Source organism: Biomphalaria glabrata, chromosome 9, assembly GCF_947242115.1.
Source record: "Biomphalaria glabrata chromosome 9, xgBioGlab47.1, whole genome shotgun sequence".
NCBI classification, from domain to species: domain Eukaryota; kingdom Metazoa; phylum Mollusca; class Gastropoda; family Planorbidae; genus Biomphalaria; species Biomphalaria glabrata.
The window spans coordinates 19,659,408-19,682,646 of NC_074719.1; the positions used below are offsets into that span (position 1 = coordinate 19,659,408).

Genomic DNA, 23,239 nt, shown 5'->3' on the forward strand with positions numbered 1-23,239 from the left:
TTTCTAATTGTAAGACTGGAATTTTTTTTTTACTTTAAAGTACATCAGCATCATATTGCAGAATCTCTTGGCCACTTCTAGCCCAATGCTTGCCACGTTGGGTTCAAGTAATTGGTTAATATAATCACCATTTCTAATTGTAAGACTGGAATTTTTTTTTACTTTAAAGTACATCAGCATCATATTGCAGAATCTCTTGGCCACTTCTAGCCCAATGCTTGCCACGTTGGGTTCAAGTAATTGGTTAATATAATCACCATTTCTAATTGTAAGACTGGAATTTTTTTTTACTTTAAAGTACATCAGCATCATATTGCAGAATCTCTTGGCCACTTCTAGCCCAATGCTTGCCACGTTGGGTTCAAGTAATTGGTTAATATAATCACCATTTCTAATTGTAAGACTGGAATTTTTTTTTACTTTAAAGTACATCAGCATCATATTGCAGAATCTCTTGGCCACTTCTAGCCCAATGCTTGCCACGTTGGGTTCAAGTAATTGGTTAATATAATCACCATTTCTAATTGTAAGACTGGAATTTTTTTTTACTTTAAAGTACATCAGCATCATATTGCAGAATCTCTTGGCCACTTCTAGCCCAATGCTTGCCACGTTGGGTTCAAGTAATTGGTTAATATAATCACCATTTCTAATTGTAAGACTGGAATTTTTTTTTACTTTAAAGTACATCAGCATCATATTGCAGAATCTCTTGGCCACTTCTAGCCCAATGCTTGCCACGTTGGGTTCAAGTAATTGGTTAATATAATCACCATTTCTAATTGTAAGACTGGAATTTTTTTTTACTTTAAAGTACATCAGCATCATATTGCAGAATCTCTTGGCCACTTCTAGCCCTATGCTTGCCACGATGGCTTCAAGTAATTCGTTATAACGTCCATCTCTAGTTGTAAGACCATTTTTTTAAAAGTACACAAGCATCATATTACAGAATATATTGGCCACATCTAGCCCTTAGCTTGCCTCATTGGCTTTAAGTAATTCGTTCTAACCTCTAGAAGTTAGTCTAAAAAAAAATAATTTATTTTTGTAGTCGGAACTACGCTATTACGTGCGAGGTATTAGGACACGATTGTTTTCAGAGATGACGCTATGACCTCGCAACAGCTTGTTCAGCGGGGGGAGAAGAAGCGGGGCAAAGTCTTGGGAACATGTAATGGCACACTATGTCTGGAAAAACGAGATTGAGAAATGGTAGGCAGTTGCCAAGAGCATCCCTACAAGCTCAAGGATCAAGTCTTTTTCCTTTTTTATAGTATTGGAGTAGGGGGGGGGGTTCCTCCCTTGTTCATGCCATTCTTTAATATGTTTTATTGCTGAAAGCCGACACCGCGACATGTATAGACAAGGATTATGTCCCCATTAGGACAAGAATAGGATTAGAATTATTACAAGCACTTGGAAACATGGCCCTCCTAATTGACAGTATTTGTTCACACGACCTGTGAGGTGAGCCTTGAGCAGGCAAATCATTAATTTGTGACAGTTGGGGCGGGACGAGATGGGGAGTTCAATTCAAGGCGGTGCCCAGGTTGGCTGATATGGGAACTTTTCAGACTTTTTTTTTTTTTTTTTTTGTCAAGGCGTTAGCCCAGTTGGTTGTTAAGAGAACTCTTCATAATTTTTTTTTCAAGGCAAATGCGACTCCCCCAGTTGGTTGCTATGGTAACTCTGTCAGAAAGAATTCAAAGAAACCAAGAAAAAACATTTTATAGTCCACTAGTTGTTCATATCTAGTCAAAAATATTTATTAAGTAAATTAATCTATTCATTTAGAATTGTAGAAAGTTCTAGAAAACGTATCCATCAAAATGCCAGAATTTTGTTTGAACTCCATTTGGATAGTAAGTAGACTTATGCCTGTATGTAATTTCGCTATCACCAGTGCAACCGTATTGCTGAATGGCTCTACAATAATGTATGGAACAATTATGTTCTCGTCTTATGCTGCTCATACCTAAAGAAGATGATTTTATAGATTTCATCTTTCTAGATCTCATCTTTAAAAAGTGTATTGGATTATGGCGGATAACTCTTTTTTTTTTTTATCCGATGTGCAAGTTTTAGGAGTGTGTAGAAACAATATATTTTAAAAGTTCTACACATAGACATAGACTATATCTAGACTGAACAGGGAGATTTTTGAACACTACAAAAATTTAAAACAAGGCGTTGTTTTGTAAAGTAGTTATAAGAAGTAGAGTGGTGTTTTTTTTTTTCAACCCGAACCTATGTAACATATAATTTAATTTTTAGATCTAGATCTAGTAATTAAACATAAAAAATAAGAGTACTTTCGTCTCATAATTATTATTTTGCAATTTTTAGATACATAATCTAGAAAGATCTAAGTAATCAATCAATTTAAATGTAGGCTACGTAAGATGATTAAAATCAACAGGCATGAATCATTTCGATCTAGAATTTTTTGAAACATTATCCCAATGGAAACTAACAGGAAATGGCCTTGTTTCGTATTTTAGCGTGAATATAGATGTGATTAATAGCCTAGTCTAAAGAAAATTCGAGAAATGATGTTGCATTATTTCAAAACTTTGAATGTTTGTGTCTGTTTGTCTTCTATTTTCGTTATGGTAAAATCACAAGACTTCGTTGAGCACCAACTACATAAACTAGGAATGAATGCAATGTGTGCTGAGTGTTGCACTCTTAGCGATGACAACATGGCCCTGATTATTGTGGCGACCAATTTAAAAATAAATAATGAATTCAAAATTTAAAAGTGCTGCCTCTGTTTCGTCCCCCAATTGAAGATATCCTCACTGGCCGTTTGAAAATTTGAAGCACATGTGAAAACAAGTGCTCGTGTAGTCACACCGTGAACTGAAATTGAGATCTGCTGGCTTGCGTCACGTGCTCGGGGAAGAGTAGACGACCTGACGTCTGCAGGTGGCGCTTACATGCCCGGCAGTGGCGCGAAATGGAGGGATATTGTAATGCTATCCAACCATACAACCATTATTGTGGAACAGAATAGTGTTGTGATTTTGTTTACATTTTCTTCTTTAATTGTTGTTTACATTTATATAATTATTATTGAGACATTTAAAAAAAAATATTTTTCTTCTTTCTCGTGTATATAAGTTAATATAACACTTAATACTACATTCATTGAAAAATAATCTTTCGCATTTATTGATATTTTAATGAATACTTTGGTCATTACATTGACAAAAATGGGCAAGGAGTCTTGAAAGGAAATCCTTCAAAAGTGTTAACGAATGCTAGATCCACGAGGCTTTGGATCCTGCATGATAAAGTCACATTTTGTCCGTGTTCTAGACTATTGGAGCCGTGGAGACTAGTTTAGTCTTATAACATGACTTCACCAGACTCTATGATAGTATCACGTCATGTTTGTGTTTAACTCATTGCAGCCTAGCGTAGCCCTAGAATTGCCTTGTAAGTTTCAGATGTTCCATCATAATTGAAAAATGATAACATCCTAGTCCAAAACTACTTCACGGTGGGAGGGAATGATGGCAACAGGGTTCAAACCCTGGACGACAGTAACGACAGTACGTAGTCTATATTCCACGAACAGGCAGCAATTCTACAAAGTAGCTACGTAGCCTTGTAGCAATGTAGCAATACTAGTTATCTATCCATGTAGCATTGCAGCTATTTAGCAGTATGGCCATTAAGCCGTATGGATGAAATAGTGATTGCGAAATGACATACATGCATGTAGAAGTGTACTATCATATCTACATACAAACAATCACTCATATGTTTCTCACGCATACCACTCACATTCAAATGACAGCACATTTACACATATCACTCGCACACATACCATTCACACTGTTCCCACATAGCACTCACACTAACCACTGCAATTCTCCGCTCACACACGACTCACAAATACTACTCACATATACCACTAACATATAACTCTCCAACACATACAAATCACACATACAACTAGCACCTACACCACTTACACACACACACACCACTTACACACATACACACCACTTACACACACACACTTACAAACACACACCACGTACACAAATACACCAGTTACACACACACCACTTATACACACCCACTACACACACACACACTACTTACTCACACCAATTACACACACATAACTTACACAAATATTGACACACTACACTTACAAACACCACGTTTACACACACACACCACTTACACGCACACAACTTACACATACACACAAAACTTATACGCACACAACTTACACATACACACACAACTTACACGCACACAACTTACACATACACACACAACTTACACGCACACAACTTACACATACACACACAACTTACACGCACACAACTTACACATACACACACAACTTACACGCACACAACTTACACATACACACAGAACTTACACGCACACAACTTACACATACACACACAACTTACACGCACACCACTTACACACACCAGTTACACGTGCATCACACCACTCACATATACCTATTTTAAATCAGCTCTAACGACGCACACTGTCTTTTTCTCTTTCCACCATTTATCTCAATTTCTTTAATTGTGTTTGCTTCAGACACTAATCTTTTTATTCGCTAGCCGACCTTAAGGTTTAATTTGCCGTCATCTGGGGGGGGGGGGGGGGGGGGACACATTGTTTTGATCAGAGGACTCTTGATAGCGCCATGATGGGAGTAATTCAGGCAAAGATAACTGGTGATTTATGACTGAATCAGGGGGATGTAATTATCACGGAAGTGTCATATTAAGCTAGGTTATTGTAATGTATACGTTAATCACGACTGTGTCTGTGCGTGTTTGTAAGATCTACGTGGCCCTATCTTTCTGCGTATATGTGTTTTTTTTTTATCAGCGCGTGTGACAACAGATGTTGGTATTGAGAGGATTTTGTAAATTCATATTTCTCTCGTTGCTGCTTTATTTTACTTTCCAAACTCGTAACAGGTTTACGCTGAGAGCGGATCCCCCTCTTCATGACACCTGTTCGACCGTGTTTCACCTGACTTTATGCCAGTGTGGAGCGTGCCCATATTTTGTTCTGGTCATCAAAGGTGTTTCTTAGTGCTGCGCATTGATTTCTAAAGGAGCAAGATGCAATCATATCTCACGGACACCAAGGGCGTCCCTTAAAAAAAAGGTTTAATCTACTTTAATATCTACCTGAGCGACGTGCTAATTTGAATCATCAAAGACAATCATGGGCGGATAACTCTCAGTACAAAGCGAACTGGAGATCTCCGATAACTTTTGTATTCATGCTTATTTTAATTACCCTATCCTCCGATGGTCAGATATAACAGACATGACATCCATATTAATGACAACAATCTTTACGTAAACTGCTGTTTCTCATTAATCGAAAATGTGTTGGAATACATAAGGCTTAACAACATTAGTCTATGAATAATATAAGAACTTGTAAATTTACAACACAGGAATTCACCTATATCAGAGTATTAACAACTGGTGTTAGATTGATATCTAACTTTGCACTTTTATAAACTTCAGATCTCCAGACAGAGCGAGTAGCAAAATGATGTTTGAATCTTGGCTAGCCCTAAAAATATGTCCGTTAATAACATGTTTAATAGGCTGCACCTCGAATACAGTTTCAAATATAAAGCCAGTTATACGAACAAAAGAAAGTAACTAGAAGAAACATAGCTTATATAAGTATCTCTCGATATAGTAAGATTTACTCCCCTTTTTTTCTATATCAAACAAAATTAATCAATTACCACTGATTGATGAAATAATTGTTTTTATTATTGATTTTTTATTTTGTTAGGGACAATGGGTAGTTGTACAAAGTTTGAACTTGATCCGAGAATGGGAAGTGGAAGAACTAACGTGTACAAAATGTGTACCAGACAGACGGACAGACGGAGAGAGTAGATACAAGCCTTGTAAACAAAAATACTTTTAAAAAAGGCTTATATTATTTGTAATTGTATCAATAAGTTTGGCCTGATAGCTCTACGTTATGGCCAGAAGGCAAGCTGTGCGTCATTGACCAGATAGCTCTACGTCATTGACCAGATAGCTCTACGTCACAGGCCAGATATTGTCTAATCTCTTTTGTTAAAACTAAAACCCAAATTTCTTTTCAAATAACAAAAGATTCCAACGTATTTCAGTACAACCTATTCCCTAGGCAATATATTCTACGTAACGACACTTGAAGACAGGTACATATTATATCCTTGCCAATATATTATATGTTTGAAACGACTCTTGATGATTTGTTCTCTTCTAATAGAAGGTACGACCAAAATTAGAAAGTCATTAAATAGAGAGGGGAAAAAAACCTACTCATCAACACTGTATAGACCTCGTAATACTATTTCATTTTAGCGCATGTGTAATTGTACCGAAATAAAAATAACAACACAAATCTTTTGTAATTCTAAGTCTTTCTGATTGGCAAAGCTGGAGATTCGTTTTTCTTAAAGATTAACTCCCCCCTGCCTAAAATTGAAATTCTAGAAAGAAAACGTTCTTTATTTAATTCCTCACTAATATCTTATTGAAACGTGATCCGTTAAGAAAGTTGGAAGATATTTTTTTTTTTTTTACTATTTAATAGAAATTTAGATTAAAAAAAAAAATCAATCAATAGATTCGTCTAGCTCTCAAAGCAAAAGGCAAGCTAAGAGGAGATAATCTCACTTGCCGAATGAAATCCCGTGTTGGGGAGTCATTTCCCTTGTTAAGCTTTAACAATTTAAGAGGGAGAAAAAAAAATAGCAACAGGAAAATATTAGAAAGAAATCGTTAAAGATTAAATTCGCATTTTTAAGGAGAGAAAAAATAATTTCTTGGGAGGTTAGTTTTGTAATGCAGGGCTGTTAGTTGATGTAAAGAACATATTAGAATATTGATAGTTATTGCTTTACACTAAGGGAAAGAAAAGAAAGTATGTCTCTTTGCGACTTACGTTTTTTTTTTTGTTTTTTTTTTCAAATAAAAAACAACAACTGACCAACTGTGCTCGTTTTCAGAGAAATTTAGTTAAAGGAAACAAATGTTGGCAAATATTTTTTTAATGGTTTATAGAAAAAGAAAATAGTTTATTGTATGAACACTAAGTTTGCTAATGATGTTATGTTCACATTTGGAGCTACGATTCAAGCATGAACACATACTTTGCCTAACCCTAGCTGGGCCCGATGAAACGAGTACATTTCGACTTAAACTACTGAAATCTCATTCACAATACACTGCAAGAATTTAAATATCGGCGAGTTGGCAGGGGCGTTCGGAAAAGTTCCAAATGTCCTGCCCATTAAAGAACCATTGTTTTATAATTTATATCAACGCTGCCGAACCTTTGACTTAGAGACCATTGAAATGTCCAAAAGCAGACGTTTCTTGCCGCCTCAGCGCAAAAGAAATCGTTGAGGGCAAAGCTGCTGCTTCATTAAGCTCTGTGACAGAAATTTCGAGAGATCAGATCGAAGCGCATTAGGGACCGGATGTGTTCCGCGGGCCGTAGTCTGGGCGACACAGATGCATACTGACAGGCGAAAAAAAAATGAACGGGCATAAACTTACCGTCATCGTCAGATGCACTACCAAAATGGCTGTCATCCAAGTTATCTCCCCCGTTGAGGCTATCATCGCCACAGTTCTCATCGTTCAAATCATCAACATCTATTTCAGCATCGTCCTCCAAGTCGGCTTCTTTTTCTGAAAGTTGCCGAACTCTGTCGGAAACTGCCGGAAACGTGTGTCTGATGGAAGCAGCGCCGAAAGTCAAATTGGGCCTACCCAGCGCAGAGTCATTGCTCATATCAGAGGCGTCGAATGATCGATCCGCCTCTGTCGGCCTCGGCCCGAGAATGTCTGTTATTAAAAAGGATGGACGGGAGCTGGGTGGCGTTTTTGCGTCTTTGGCGCCAGATTGGCTCATACTTTGAGAAGGGTCTGTTTTCAGGTTCATGGGCAGAGATGAAGGCGGCGATGAAAAGAATGTTCTGGATTGCAGTGAGGAAGGATGTAGCGGTAACGTTGGAGGAGATACAGGCGAAGGAGGGTGGTGGAGGTTTAGAAAGTTTGGGAAACCCAGGGGCAAACACTTCATGCTCGCCTGTACGTCGAAGGGGAACGCAGAGTAGCTCGAATGGAGGAAATTGTTCTTGTGAAAATTGAGAGCGCTGAAAGCGCTGTTCCGGTGTTCCAAGTGTTGTGGAGGGCTGGCAAACAGCTTATCTCCCTTTAACTGCGGCGTTGTGGGCGACAGATTAATGGGCTGCTCTCCGCTAACCCTGCTGTCATCCCCATGCCGGCTTGCAGTCTCCTCGGAGTCACTGATCACTTCTTTGGCAGAGTCTTCTGCTTCATTGGCTTTGGTGTCGTCCGTCTTCTCCAGAGTATCTGTCATGACGTCAATGGTCTCGTCATCGGAGTGGATGACGTCATCTGGCTTAATCACGCTTAACTGTCTTGGCCTAGCCACCTGAGTAGCCATGTTTATGACCACTTTTTCGGCTGCTTTCAAAGAACACAAAAAGTTGTCGCTTCCTTTGTTAGCTTCAATTAAACATTAGGGGCCTGATTGTATGGACCGGGCCATCACAAGACACTTTCTACTAGTCGAACAGAATAAACATTCAATGAGTTATTCTTGGAAGTTTATCGCCAATTATCTCCCTTGATGCAGGTGACGGTGAAAACAATTGTTTGCTGAAGAAGCGGTAGAGAATGATTGCTGTAAACTGTAGGCTTCTTTCGGTGTGTATCAGAGACCTTAAACAAAACAAAAAAAAAATAAAAGTTTACCAAAAAAAGATTTCACACAAAAGACTACGTGTCTCTAATTAAATAAATTATAGCTTTTATATAGCGCTACTTTCATGCTTATAGCATGCTCAGAGCGCTATGGTCCAATCTCATTTATGGATTAGTTGGGGGAGAGGGTATCTGGAAGAAGGTTTTCCGTGCTGCCTGTAGGCGCTTAGTCAACACAACTCTGCTCGAGTCGGGTATCGAACCTCGAGCCCTCTTCATAGGAAGCCAAGCGAAGTTCAAGGAAACATAGCCTCTTGACTACGCTTCCTACGTATTTTGATATTGACATTTATATAGCACTATATATATTTAAATCATCAAAGTCAATTATGTTAGATTATGGAACTCTTACATTCTTTTGATATAGGCGTTATTACAGTTTCAACCAGGAGCAAACAGCTAATTTGTATAGGTGACAATCCCCGTGACATAGGCTTTGGGGATGACATGATACAGACATTACAGATGGAAGCCACTTTAATGGAAAAGTCGCAATAATTAGTCTAGGTAGTTTCTCCTACATTACATTTTGGAATAATAAATTTGAATTGAATGAAATAACAGACAAATCATAGTGGTACACTGACCCTGAACTTCTCGACATCTGCCTTTATAGACTTGTGTACCTATATCTTCCTTTATAGACTTGTGTACCGATATCTTCCTTTATAGACTTGTGTACCTATATCTTCCTTTATAGACTTGTGTACCTATATCTTCCTTTATAGACTTGTGTACCTATATCTTCCTTTATAGACTTGTGTACCTATATCTTCCTTTATAGACTTGTGTACCTATATCTTCCTTTATAGACTTGTGTACCTATATCTTCCTTTATAGACTTGTGTACCTATATCTTCCTTTATAGACTTGTGTACCTATATCTTCCTTTATAGACTTGTGTACCGATATCTTCCTTTATAGACTTGTGTACCTATATCATCCTTTATAGACTTGTGTACCTATATCATCCTTTATAGACTTGTGTACCTATATCATCCTTTATAGACTTGTGTACCTATATCATCCTTTATAGACTTGTGTACCTATATCATCCTTTATAGACTTGTGTACCTATATCATCCTTTATAGACTTGTGTACCGATATCTTCCTTTATAGACTTGTGTACCTATATCATCCTTTATAGACTTGTGTACCTATATCATCCTGGTGTTTTTACCCTTGCAATAATTTCTTTTTTTTTTTAGTGATCAGGGCATAGGGCATTCCTGAGCTATTTAGTAGACTCACTGAGTGGTAACGTTGCAAATAATACTACACTGTACTAATCATGTACAATTCATTTAGAGTTTCTGCTGTCAACAATGTGTTTAAATTTCTTTGAGACAATGTCATACGTGCATGTGAGCGGGGCGACATGTAGTCCACACAGACAGACATACGACACAAGAACAATGTTATGGAGGAAGTCGAAATCAAGAGGACATAAAAAGAAAGTGTCTATGTGTGTGCACTCTACATACTGTGTGTGTGTGTGTGTGTGTGTGTTTGTCTGAAGGTGCAAGGCTGAGAAAGGGAACGACAACAATCGATTGATCGTAGAAAGTACTCGAGTGCTCCCCCATCGATTGGTGACTGAGTTCGTTACAAGCCGAGAGAGGCAGAGAGTGAACAAGAAAGAGGTAGGAAAGTTAGAGGAGGAAGGGAGGGGAGCTGGAGGTAGTCAATGAATAAAGTCTTTTGCAGTCCAGGGCGAAGACACAATACAACAAAACTCGACACTTGCCTCGACATCTAGCAGGGAAGGCATCAGTGAGAATCAGAGGTAACACAAACTAAAGTGCTACATTCCTAAGTTCGAGGTCATTTAGTGTTTGACTTTAGCACTTCCCGAGACTCTCTCATGCAAAATGATTAAGGAAAAAAAAAGTAATAAAGGAATTCTTAATTCTATTAAAATGATTAGAAAATATCTATCGGGTGGGGTGGGGGGGTGTGGCAAGGAGAAATGTAAAATAGAAGGGACTCGACTTGAATTGAAACATTTTGGGCCGCCTTTTGTTAGCGCTTCGTTGGGGTGAAGAAGGAAAAAAATAAAACGAGGGAACCCCCTAGAGCGACGCCTTGTTTCCCCCCGAGTTCCTCAAGTGCAAACTGGGATCATAGGCTAGCATTCTGGTACTCCGTTTACCCCAGCCCCCTACAAGGGCGTGCACAATGGGGGACAATGGGATCCATTACTGCACAGTTCATAGAGCTAACGTGGCAGTGGCTTTCACACGGCGGGTCCACGGGACGTAACACAAAACGGTTTTTCAACGAGTCGCGGTCTAAGCACTGCGCTAAGTTACCCTCGCGAGGAGAGAGTGAGAGCGTCCAATACTACTCCCTCCTACCTGCTCCCCCCCCCCTTTTCTTCCCCCCTCAGGCATAAAGACAACAGCTAGCAGTCACTTTTGGCCTTATTTGCGATTAACGTCAATAATACGTTGTATAAGTAGTGGGAGAAAGGACGGGACCTAGTGAACCAGCCCTCGGCCCAGCCTCGACAAGGGCGCTGCCTTCGCTCGCAAAACAAACTTGACGACTTCATCAAGCCCCATGCGCTCCCATTCTTCTTGGCGCTTTCTCCAAAAATAAAGAGAAAAAAACATCGTAACTCTGCCTGTACTCCATTTGGACCGATTACTTTCCTAACTTTATTAAAATATTATATGACACTTAAACCCATTCTTCTTCTCGTATTCTATTCCTATTCACGATTCTCTAAGACAGCGAAGAAGTCGAGCGCCAATCGTCTACCAGACTTACTCGCGTCTGCTCGACACGAATCTCGTCTGCTTTCATTTCTATCCTGAGGTCGTTGAGTGTTGTCATTCTGTCTTACGGCGCAGCGAGGAGGAGGGACGGAGGGACGGGAAGGAATGAAAGAGTGAAAGAAAGAATTTGGACTTTCTTTAGATGTTGCTTTCTCGTTCCCCGAAAGGGATTATCGGGTCGTTGAGGGCGATGGCTACGAAGTGATCATGTGATCACGGACTGATGTGTCATTGTGTCCTTCCTGCAGCAGACGACGTTCCTGATCAGCTCGAACAACAAAAAAACTTTGAAAAATATTATTTTTTTTTTATTTCGTTAAAAGTCAAATGATGAAGTCTTACATATTTGGACAATGACACACCAGAAATGTACTTGTTGATGTTTGGTCTGTCAAGTTCTCGCTGGGTGGTGGGATTACAAAAAAAAAAAAAGGAAATCACATTAAATTAAGACTTAGAGATTTCAATTAACTTTTAAAATTAAAAATATAATTGACAAACGTGGGAACCTGTGAGTTAGATTTTGAGATGTTATTATGATTCATTAGTTTGTTATCTTCTAGGGTTAGTTCACTAGAGGACAAAATAATTATTTTCGTGGACCAAAGACAGATTACAAAGTGTCAATTATTAAGCTCAATGCCTGGTCGATTGGTATGGGCCTTAAATTGTCACTGTGATGGTCCTAGATTTCAAGCCCGCTGCCATCCCTTGCTTTCATGTGGAAGGTTTGGGCTATCAGGTAATAATCTTCTTTTCCAAACGAACGTCCGAAACCAATAAATCAACTGTTTGAACTTGGATAAAGATAAAATGTCCTTTCGGATAATACAAAACATCGTCAGCGAATGTCAAAAAACATCTGTGGCTTAGGAAACGACATGTTTTTTTTATTGTTCTTTTATACAATATCACAACTGTTGACACAACTATTACACTCAAGGAGGGGATCTCACTGTATGGTTTATGAAGGATGTATGCGACCTTACAGTTCCACATGAACATCAATTTATATGTGTGAGGGGGGCCGGCTTATTTGCATGACTTCTGGGATATGTGCTACTTATCATCTTAATAAAACGTTTATTTCTTATGTTAATTAACGAATAATTTGTCAATTTTATTGCTTTAAAGAGATTAAGTGACGATAAAATGATGACGATTCCATTTTTGTTATAAATAAACTTTATGTTCTGAAAAAAAACTTTTATGTTGTATGAATAAATACACATTTAAATACTTACATTTCAAAAATTTAAAAAAATTCATCTTATTGATCTTAATATTAACCTTACTTTTACAAAGCGTATATCAACTATGTCCGTCTATCTGGTAAAAAGTTTATACATGTTATTTTTCCCACACCCAATTTCGGATCAAGCTGAAATTTTCAAAATTATTTCTTTTACCTGGCAATAGAAGAATCAATAAAAAAAAAAAAATTAACCAATTAGTTAATTAATTATTGGTAATTATTTTTTTTTTGTATCTCGAAAAAGAGGAAATAATGTACTTGACTGATGTGGTGGTATAAGTTGAATTAGCTCGCTTTACAGGTCTCCGTTTTAACGTTTGAAGCTTACAATAGATAACTATAAAACCCTCCAGGGGGCTGAGAAGCCCTTAGCCCCCGAGTTCCAATTTCGGCCGATCACCTTTTTTCTTTTATTTTGTGTAAATGCATTTAAAAACCCCCAGATGATTTTAAGGCGTTTAACTAATATTCCTTATTTCTTTATTGGAATCTAATAACTATCAAAATCACCATATTTAAAAGCATACGATGACCTTCATTAGACCTTGAACTCACATTTTGATAGTTTATGCCACGCCTTAAAATACAGAAAGAAACTCCCAAAGTTCAAGAAAAGAAAGAATCTATCCCACTCACGGAGGGCATTGGGTTCGTAAAAGCAGAAAGAATTAGATTTGCCATGCCAACAATGTCCTTTGTAGAGGATCGATTTAAAAACTACAACACAAGAATAGAAACCAGAATTAAAATGGACACTTCGTTGCATCGTTAAACCAGAGACTCAAAAGTAATTAATCCATAATTAAATAATACAATGGTGAGAATCTAAACAGGAATAAAGCTTGTGTATGTGTGTTTGTTTAATTGTATAATAGAGCATAGTCACAAGTACTTAACAAATTCACCCAAATGACATGTACACATAGAAATATAGATGAATAGAAAGAATGAAAGAAAGAAAGAAAGAAAGATAGATAGATAGATAGATAGATAGATAGATAGATAGATAGATAGATAGATAGATAGATAGATAGATAGATAGATAGATAGATAGATAGATAGATAGATAGATAGATAGATAGATAAATAGATAGATAGATAGAGACATACATACATACATACATACATACATACATACATACATACATACATACATACATACATACAAACATACATACAAACATACATACATTCATACTTGCACACGTAGACACATACATGATTATCATTTGACTGTTGAGTCATTAAGTCACTGTGGAAGTATAGATCTAAAGAGCTGCAAGTTGCACGGTTTGGGGGGGGGGGGGGGGGCTGTTGAACTGAATGTGACAGATGAAATGTAAAATGACCAAATGTAAAAAACAAAAAAAAATGTATTCACATTAACAGAAACTGCATGACATGCTAACAGACAGACAGACCGACGCTATGTTTAATTGCGGGAGTTCAAAGCCATTAATCTGGTGAGAGTCGTTGGCTGAGTGTGACAATGTGACAGATTACCAGTGACATGTCGTGACAGCTGACAATTATTGGGCCGAGGGATAAAACCCGATCGCAGCCAAATGGAATTTAATTCATTGGTAAGGTCTGCATTAATTGTATTAGCTCCATTGTTTACTCGTGTGTGTGTGTATTTGTGTATGAGTGTGTGTGACAACATATACCAACCAAAGGTCATACGTGTACAAACACATAAACAGAAACCCTCGATTGACATACATTATCTCAGCACATATGGACAGATACACATAAAACAGCTTGATTAAAATATTAACTACAGAAAGTCCGGTTCAAAGGTTTGAAGAACCCGGGGCAACGAAGGCCCCCAATTATTTTCCAAATAAAAGGATTGCTTTTCCTTCAAAAATTTATAGCCAACAAATATTTTTTTTAAATCAAAGACTGTAGTAAGTTCTTAAAGTCAAAATACAATTTCTTACAAATTAAATGACCGCGTTAACAAATGAAACTTTGCAGCTTTTTTCGATAAAAATTATTTGATCATTTCGCTCACATGTAGCTCCCGGACTAAATCATTTCGCTCACATGTAGCTCCCGGACTAAATCATTTCGCTCACATGTAGCTCCCGGACTAAATCATTTCGCTCACATGTAGCTCCCGGACTAAATCATTTCGCTCACATGTAGCTCCCGGACTAAATCATTTCGCTCACATGTAGCTCCCGGACTAAATCATTTCGCTCACATGTAGCTCTCGGGCTAAATCATTTCGCTCACATGTAGCTCTCGGACTAAATCATTTCGCTCACATGTAGCTCCCGGACTAAATCCTTTCGCTCACATGTAGCTCCCGGACTAAATCATTTCGCTCACATGTAGCCCCGGACTAAATCATTTCGCTCACATGTAGCTCCCGGACTAAATCATTTCGCTCACATGTAGCTCTCGGACTAAATCATTTTCACTACTACGTATATATTTTTAATCTGTATTTTTTGGGCCCCTCTCGTATGGAGTAGCAGGAGCAGCGCCTAGCATCACCCATACCCGGCACTGCATTCAATGGCGCAGCTAGGGATTTGACCTTTTTAGGGTCCCCTGAATTTCGGCATCCAATTGGTAAAGTATATAATTAAAATTAACAAAAGATAAAAAAATAAGACTCTTTTATTGAATAATACCGTTTTTTATTTGAGAAATAAAGCACAGACAAGTGACAAACACTTCATTACTTAGAGTAACGAGATAGTAGTGTTGGATTTTAGTTTCTGAATGACAACCCTCTCCAGATTAAGCGCAGACAGAGCCCATGTTATACTGAGTTCAAGATATACATTACGCGCAGACAGTGCCCATGTTTTACTCAGTTCAAGATATACATTAAGCGCAGACAGTCCCCATGTTATACTGAGTTCAAGATATACATTTAGCTCTTAACTGTTGAAAACTTCGTTTGATTTTCTTTTGTTCTTGTTTTAGGTTGTGTGTGTGTGTGGGGGGCTATTGTTTTTTGTCCATTGTATGACATAATGTTTGTTAACAGAAATCTAGAAATAAATTATTTTAATTATAAATAATTATAAATAAATGACATCATTTTTGATTTAAGTTAAAAAGGATTATTGATGATACCGCAAATCAAGATGAATAAATGTTACTGTTTTTTTTTTATTCCCACGTCAATTTATTTCGTAATTTTAATCAATGAATGAAACTTGTAGTGATTCAATAGGCTGGCCCGTAGAAGAGAGCCAATTCGTCATAAAAGGCCTGAACACAGACTAGCAACGTTGCAACCTGTGGGCAGTTTAGACCAATAGCGTGTTGCCACGTCACATGTCTGTACGACTTGGCAAAGAGCTATTGGCCTCCACAGCCCACAGGTTGTGACGTCGCAGGTCAGTAGTGAGGCCTTGTATAGCGAATGGTCTAGGTAGAAACACAATCGGGAATGTCTGTAGCGATGCGACGATAGATTAAAAACAGAACTCGGGTTAATTAGAAGACAGAGGCAACGGGCTTGAGACTTCATAAAGTAACAACGTACTTTTTTACGGAGGATTTTTGCGACATTCGACTGTTTCCTTAAAGTATAATTATAGAACTCGATATTTATAACATCGGCGCCTTGAATATATATATAAATGTCTGTTATTCAATATTTGTTTAAAGGTAACAGAGTAGAATCAGCATAGGTAAAACTCGTAGTTCACTTAGTACTATCGACTAAAAGATAGTCCTCTCTGTAATCCTTTATACTAAACATGGAGTCTTCTATTTATACTGAAGTTTATTGGCCGACCTTTAAGTACATCAATATTTGAATTTTCTATCAAAAACATTGGTAATAATTATATTAATAAAAATAGTAATAATAATGTTTATAAAAATTTAAATTGTCATCAATATCGTTTACACAATGGTTAATAATATCAATGTGATCTAAGTACAATAGACGAATGTGTAGCTTCTGAACCTTTTCTCTCTGTTGTAACTTATTTTAATGTATAATGTCAAAGTATTAATTTAGTATATCCTAATTCGGTACAATCATAATAAACATATTGTATTTATAACTTTTTATCAAAATAGTGAAAGAATTAAATCTAACTCTCTAGGATTGTAATTTTTAATTCTCCTCAGTAAAATTTTTTTTTAAAGATGATTAATTTAGCAGACTGTATTAATCTTTCAATATTTCATTTAATCAATTTACTTCTCATAAATGATCCTTAAACCCCTCCCCCGCCCCCCTGTTAATAATTTCAGTTCATGTTGGTTTTTTTTTTAATGTATTTTCTAGAAGAAAATAGAAGACCAGCAAACAGTTGACATGGTGTATAAAATCCAATAATTTCTTTTGGATCTAACAAGACATTTGAATGGTTGCTCTGCAATTAAAGGAAACCAGAATTATAACCTTCTTTATCGTCATTATCTGACTATGCTGTGTAGATCATTACTTTGCTGGTACTTAGACTGTAAAAAATTGTACTACCTATAAATAAATTGTATACCTGGTATTAATTGGACATTACATCAGCGGTAGATGTCTACCAAACAAACTGAAATGAGGTCAGAATAAACAAAAATAAGCAAGCCCCCAATAAAACTATCTATAGATGAAATCTGCAGACTTCAATCTATCTGATTCAAATTGGAAACAATTAATATCAGCAGAAGTCCGATAAACAAAACGGAATGAAGCTGGAATAACCAAAAAAAGAGTCATAAAGCCCCCCAAAAAGAGGCATAAAGCCCCCTCCCCTCCCCCCCCCCCAAAAAAAAAAGAAGACATAAGCCTAAAACAAAAAAAAAATCTATTGTCATTATTCATAGTTTCAATCACGACTTTTTTAACGTTCATTAACAACGTAATTACCGTCTACCGATTTTTCTTGCACTCGCAGTATGAAATCAGCAAAATCTGTGGATTTCTTTATTTAGCTATTTAACACTTAAAACTATCTTATAATTGTCTTCTCTGATACGTAAAGGTTAATTGTACCGCGTACTCATTCCAGATTAAACGAATACAAGATTTAGGGACTTATTTTTTTTTATGCCATTTCCCGGACAAATAGTTGATGTAAATATTACAAGTGGGGATACCCATGGCGTCGTGAGTCATGCGTCATGCGTAGAGACTGCTGAAAGCCGGCGTCATGTCACCCGTGATGACATTAACAAAAGAAAAGACACCCACAGAGGGGCGCTTGAACTGCCATATCTCTGCCCTCAGATAACCTCGGTGTATCCTTACTGTTGGGGATATTAGACATATTCCATTTCTTTTTAATTCGTGTAAATAAATATATAGATATTCCAGGTGGCCTAGATATTTTTTCTCACCACGCTGGACTAAAATATTGAAAGAACAAGTCAAATTATTGAGGAATATACTCATCTGCTTCAGGAACAAAGACTTGTATTTGGGGGGTGGGGGGGTGGGGGGGGGGGAAAGACCAGAATAAATATTGTGAAAACAGACAAAAACCAATAAATGTGAAAACAGACAAAAACAGAATAATTGTGAAAACAAACTACAATTTTTTGTGAAAACAGACAATATCTAAAACCCATTCTGTACTGCAACAAATAACAAAATAGCTTTGCTTCATTTTAGTCTGAAGACAGACTCCGAAACTTTAAAAGTTACTAGATCCAATTCTCACATTGATTTATATGATTATCATGAGAGCATAACTTTTTATCTTATTCACTTGCACTCTAATTGCGTAAATAGCAAGTATGCAAGTTGGGCAAGCGTGGATAGCATGATCCCTTGGACCCCCCAACAGATTTCGACATAAGATAGCATGATCCCTAGGACCCCAACATATTTCGACATAAGATAGCATGATCCCTAGGACCCCAACAGATTTCGACATAAGATAGCATGATCCCTAGGACCCCCAACAGATTTCGACATAAGATAGCATGATCCCTAGGACCCCAACAGATTTCGACATAAGATAGCATGATCCATAGGACCCCAACAGATTTCGACATAAGATAGCATGATCCCTAGAATTTCTAACAACTTAGTTCTTACACTCATTAGATGAAAAGGCGGACAGGTAAATACACACAAAAGAATAACATAAACATTAATCTTAACTGAGTTAGGGTGTTGTTTTTTTTAAACCTGGTCGACCATAAACGTACATTATTAGGGTTAGCTTGACTTCTCAATCAAATGCTCAAACTATTATTATAAACACATAGACACTTTTTTCAATGCTTGAATGTATTAAGATCTACTGGAATGTATTAAGATCTTTGTAATAATAATAATAATAATAATATTTATTATCCGTGAGGAAATTTGTTTGACGATTGTGCATTACAAAAAAAACAATACATGATTAGAACAAACGTGTGTACAATCAATAGCTAAAATATGCTTCTATACCCCAGTTTTTGCTAAACATTACAAGCGCAATGGACAACAATAAGTTACAAATTGTTCAATAATTTAATGGCCAAAGGAAGAAAAGATTCTTTGTGCCTTAATGTTTGCGATCAATGTCTTATAGCTTTGTGATGGTCGAATGTTCAAATCAAAATGAAGAGGCTGATTTTTTTTATGCTCAAAATCTTTATAGCCTTCTTAGCACTGTTTGTCTCAATATGATCAATTTATGTGGACTGTGTTTGCACATAAGAAGTGAGTCAACGTAAGAACAAATGTAGGTCTAACTAAATCTAGGTCTAGGTGTAGATGTAGGTCTAACTAAGTCTAGGTCTAGGTGTAGATGTAGGTCTAGGACTAGATCTAAGACTAGGTCTAGGTCTAAGACTAGGTCCAGGCCCAGGACTAGTCCTATCTCATTCAACCACATAGTAATGAAAGCTCTCAACTCACCAACAGAAAGGCGGGTCTAGATGTCTCTGCTGCGATATGTCCTTGCCTCTTGCTGAAAATCCTGTCTAATACGAAACAATTAAACACAAAAATCTTCGGGCAGTTCAAGGACGTCAACTCTGATTGCTGACATTACTCATGTCCAAATATTACACGCCAAAAAGTTATTCATGAAAATACAAATCCTACGTGGAATTCGTTCAAACGGATTGGAGCTTTCGCCTTCCTTTCTATTCTTCCGTGCCGTGAATATGTCTATGTGTGTGTGGAGATTCAGATGTGGGAGAAATTTCTCCGTGTGTGTGTGGCGTGGAGTGGGGAGAAATAAAGAAAACAACAACTCCCTACTGTCTCCTAATATAATAGAACACTGTGACAATGCGGGACTTATAGTGAGGGTGGCCGCGTCACTGAGTCTCTGAAATCCAGCATGGAAGAGTACTCAGCAAAAGTAATACAAATAAGAGTTTATACATTTTTAAAGTGCGTTCTTTTCTCAGTGTGTATGTGTGTTTCACTTTTGGAAAGCGATATGTGCCACGCCTTCTAGTTTGGCTGACAAGCCATTGCGGGCTGTCAACAACGGTGAAAATGGGCGGGGCGAAAGCAGGGCGCTACCCCAGGCCAGTTCGATCGTCGGCTCGGGAGAAACAAGGGGGCCGGTTTTACGGCTGATATCGCCCGTCTATTTTCAGCTGCTGGTTTTATGGGGGTGCCAGTCGAGTGCTTGCTGATGATTGGACGTGAAGCGAGGGGGGGGGGGACCTGGTCGGCCAGTGTGGCGGTGGCCCTGAGGGTGGTGGGTGCTGGAGAGCTGCAAGGAGGTGTAATGCAGAGGAGGGTGTCAGTTTTCTCATTTTAACCTTCACATTGTTATCGCTTGGTTTATTTAATAATGTAAATCTATCATTTTGTTATCTATCTATCTATCTATCTATCTATCTATCTATCTATCTATCTATCTATCTATCTATCTATCTATCATTTGTCTGTCAGTCTGTCTGTCTCGGGTCATTCATTCTTATTCCCTATATTGTTATATTTTAAAGTGTTTTAGTTCCAATGTTATATTGTTAACTGCTATTTCGATATTAGATATTATATTGTTTTGTTTTGTTTTGTTTGTTACGTTTAGGCCAATGCCTGCCGTACGGAGGACACGACCCCAATAAGGATTGCATGGCCTCCTTTAGCGGACATCTGTAATTTTACTTATACACGTTATATATAAATATAAAGTTGTTTGTTTTTGTTTGAGTCTTTCGGTATTAGAACCAAACACTTTTTCATGTGACTGTGGACATCTTTCCCGGAGACATTCCCGTAAACATATCACGCAGGTTAAGATGACATTCTCTTTGGTGGTAGAGGAGCCAGCCTTTTTTCGTTTGGCACGCTTTTGTTCCAGAGCTGAGGCCAACGCTTTTTCACTGTCCACAGCCTTCTTTTTCCCCATCGCTCTCCTTATAGTGCGGCCTGGGGCTATGTAACTACGTCTTTCCAGTACTCAACATCAATGTCCCCTGCTAATATTCCCAGACATGTTCACCAGTTTTTCTTGAGCTTGTCGCGAATTGCCCATTGAGGAGGACGTTCGTCCTCCATTCTGCGTACATGACGGAGTCAGCGCAGACGATGTTGTCTAAAGATGCTGGGAAGATCTGCTCGAGCGAGTATCTCAGGGTTACACACTCTTTCTTGCCTTGGTGTTTTCAACATCCTTTAGAGGAAGCGTAAGTGAAATGAATTGAATTCTCTCTCTTCATTTGCAGAGGTAGTTACCGTAGTACAGTAATTCGGCCTGCGGGCAATTTTAATTTTCAACACTCTTGTCGCGGGCTACATCAACGAAAAGATACTAACACTAAATGTACTTTTGAGCAACATTGTAGCTAGCTTTACCACCTACTTATTTTCTTGACATTACATCCTCCAGGAGGCGCGGTGGCTGAGCGGTAAAGCGCTTGTCTTCCTAACCGGAGACCGGGGTTCGAATTCTGGTGAGGACTGGGATTTTTAATTTCGGGATCTTCGGGCACCTCTGAGTCCACCCAGCTCTAATGGGTACCTGACATTAGTTGGGGAAAAGTAAAGGCGGTTGGTCGTTGTGCTGGCCACATGACACCCTCGTTAACCGTAGGCCACAGAAACAGATGACCTTTACATCATCTGCCCTATAGACCGCAAGGTCTAAAAGGGGAACTTTACTTTACTACATACATCCTCCAATCTCTAAGCGTAGTTTAAAAATCTTTTATTTGCAGCTCAGACCTAGAATGAGGTCATATTTGTTTTGTAATGCAGTGCATTTTATATGTTGTTTTATTAAACAGCCAAAATGTCTTTATAAAACAACAATATTGGCTTATTATCACGCTCCAGAAAAAATTAAAGATCTATCCACTTTTAATGAGAGATTCTATATTCAAAGTCCCGTTTCATAAACACGCAAATGTTAAAGGTCATGGTACCAATCCATCAGACAAAAAGTGAGGGCCCTAACGTTGGTAAAGTTACATTTTCCCACCTCTTTTTGTATGGAAAGGGGGGGGGGATCTATTACACTTTGTGACGACGTTTCGGTGGGCCAGACAGAACCACGCCGTCGGCTTGATGTTTCCCGCAGGCCGTATTTTGGGCACCTCAGCCGTAGAATATATCTCTGCCGTAGAGTAGCGTGCTTAAAACACATGCCTTGTTAACCTCAAGTTTGGGCTTTTTGGTTTTGACCCTCCCTAGTATTTATGTTCATTTTAGGTCATGGTACGTACAATAGCATCCTAGTATATACAACATCTAAGATATAAAGATCATAGTAAGGTGTATGTATGTATGTATGTATGTATGTACGTATGTATGTATGTATGTATGTATGTACGTATGTATGTATGTATGTATGTATGTATGTATGTATGTATGTATGTATGTATGTATGTATGTATGTATGTATGCATGTATGTATGTATGTATGTATGTATGTATGTATGTATGTATGTATGTATGTATGTATGTATGTACGTACGTACGTACGTATGTAAGTATGTATGTATGTATGTATGTATGTATGTATGTATGTATGTATGTATGTATGTATGTATGTATAGTATGTATGTATGTATGTACGTATGTATGTATGTATGTATGTATGTATGTATGTATGTATGTATGTATGTACGTACGTATGTATTTATGTATGTATGTATGTACGTATGTATGTATTTATGTATGTATGTATGTATGTATGTATGTATGTATGTATGTATGTATGTATGTATGTATGTATGTATGTATGTATGTATGTATGTACGTACGTACGTACGTACGTATGTATGTATGTATGTATGTATGTATGTATGTATGTATGTATGTATGTATGTATGTATGTATGTATGTATGTACGTATGTATGTATTTATGTATGTATGTATGTATATCCCGCATAGAAATCAAAACCGTTTGACCAACCTTGATAAAACATGGCACAACTGTTCATTAGGTCATAGTAAGGTGTATGTATGTATGTATGTATGTATGTACGTATGTATGTATGTATGTA

At 37.7% G+C, this 23,239-nt stretch overlaps 1 protein-coding gene across 1 annotated transcript in view; it reads right to left on the reverse strand.

Annotated features, from left to right (window-relative positions):
- LOC106065936 (barH-like 2 homeobox protein) overlaps positions 1–20,160 on the reverse strand; it is a 28,830-nt gene extending 8,670 nt beyond the window's left edge. The window contains exons 1-2 of the mRNA XM_056040454.1: positions 19,685–20,160; positions 7,581–8,774 (exon numbers count right to left, since the gene is read on the reverse strand). Coding sequence (XP_055896429.1) covers positions 7,581–8,496 — 916 coding nt within the window. The 5' untranslated portion in view covers positions 8,497–8,774; positions 19,685–20,160. The remainder of the gene's footprint in view (positions 1–7,580; positions 8,775–19,684) is intronic.
- Between the last annotated feature and the right edge of the window lie 3,079 nt (positions 20,161–23,239).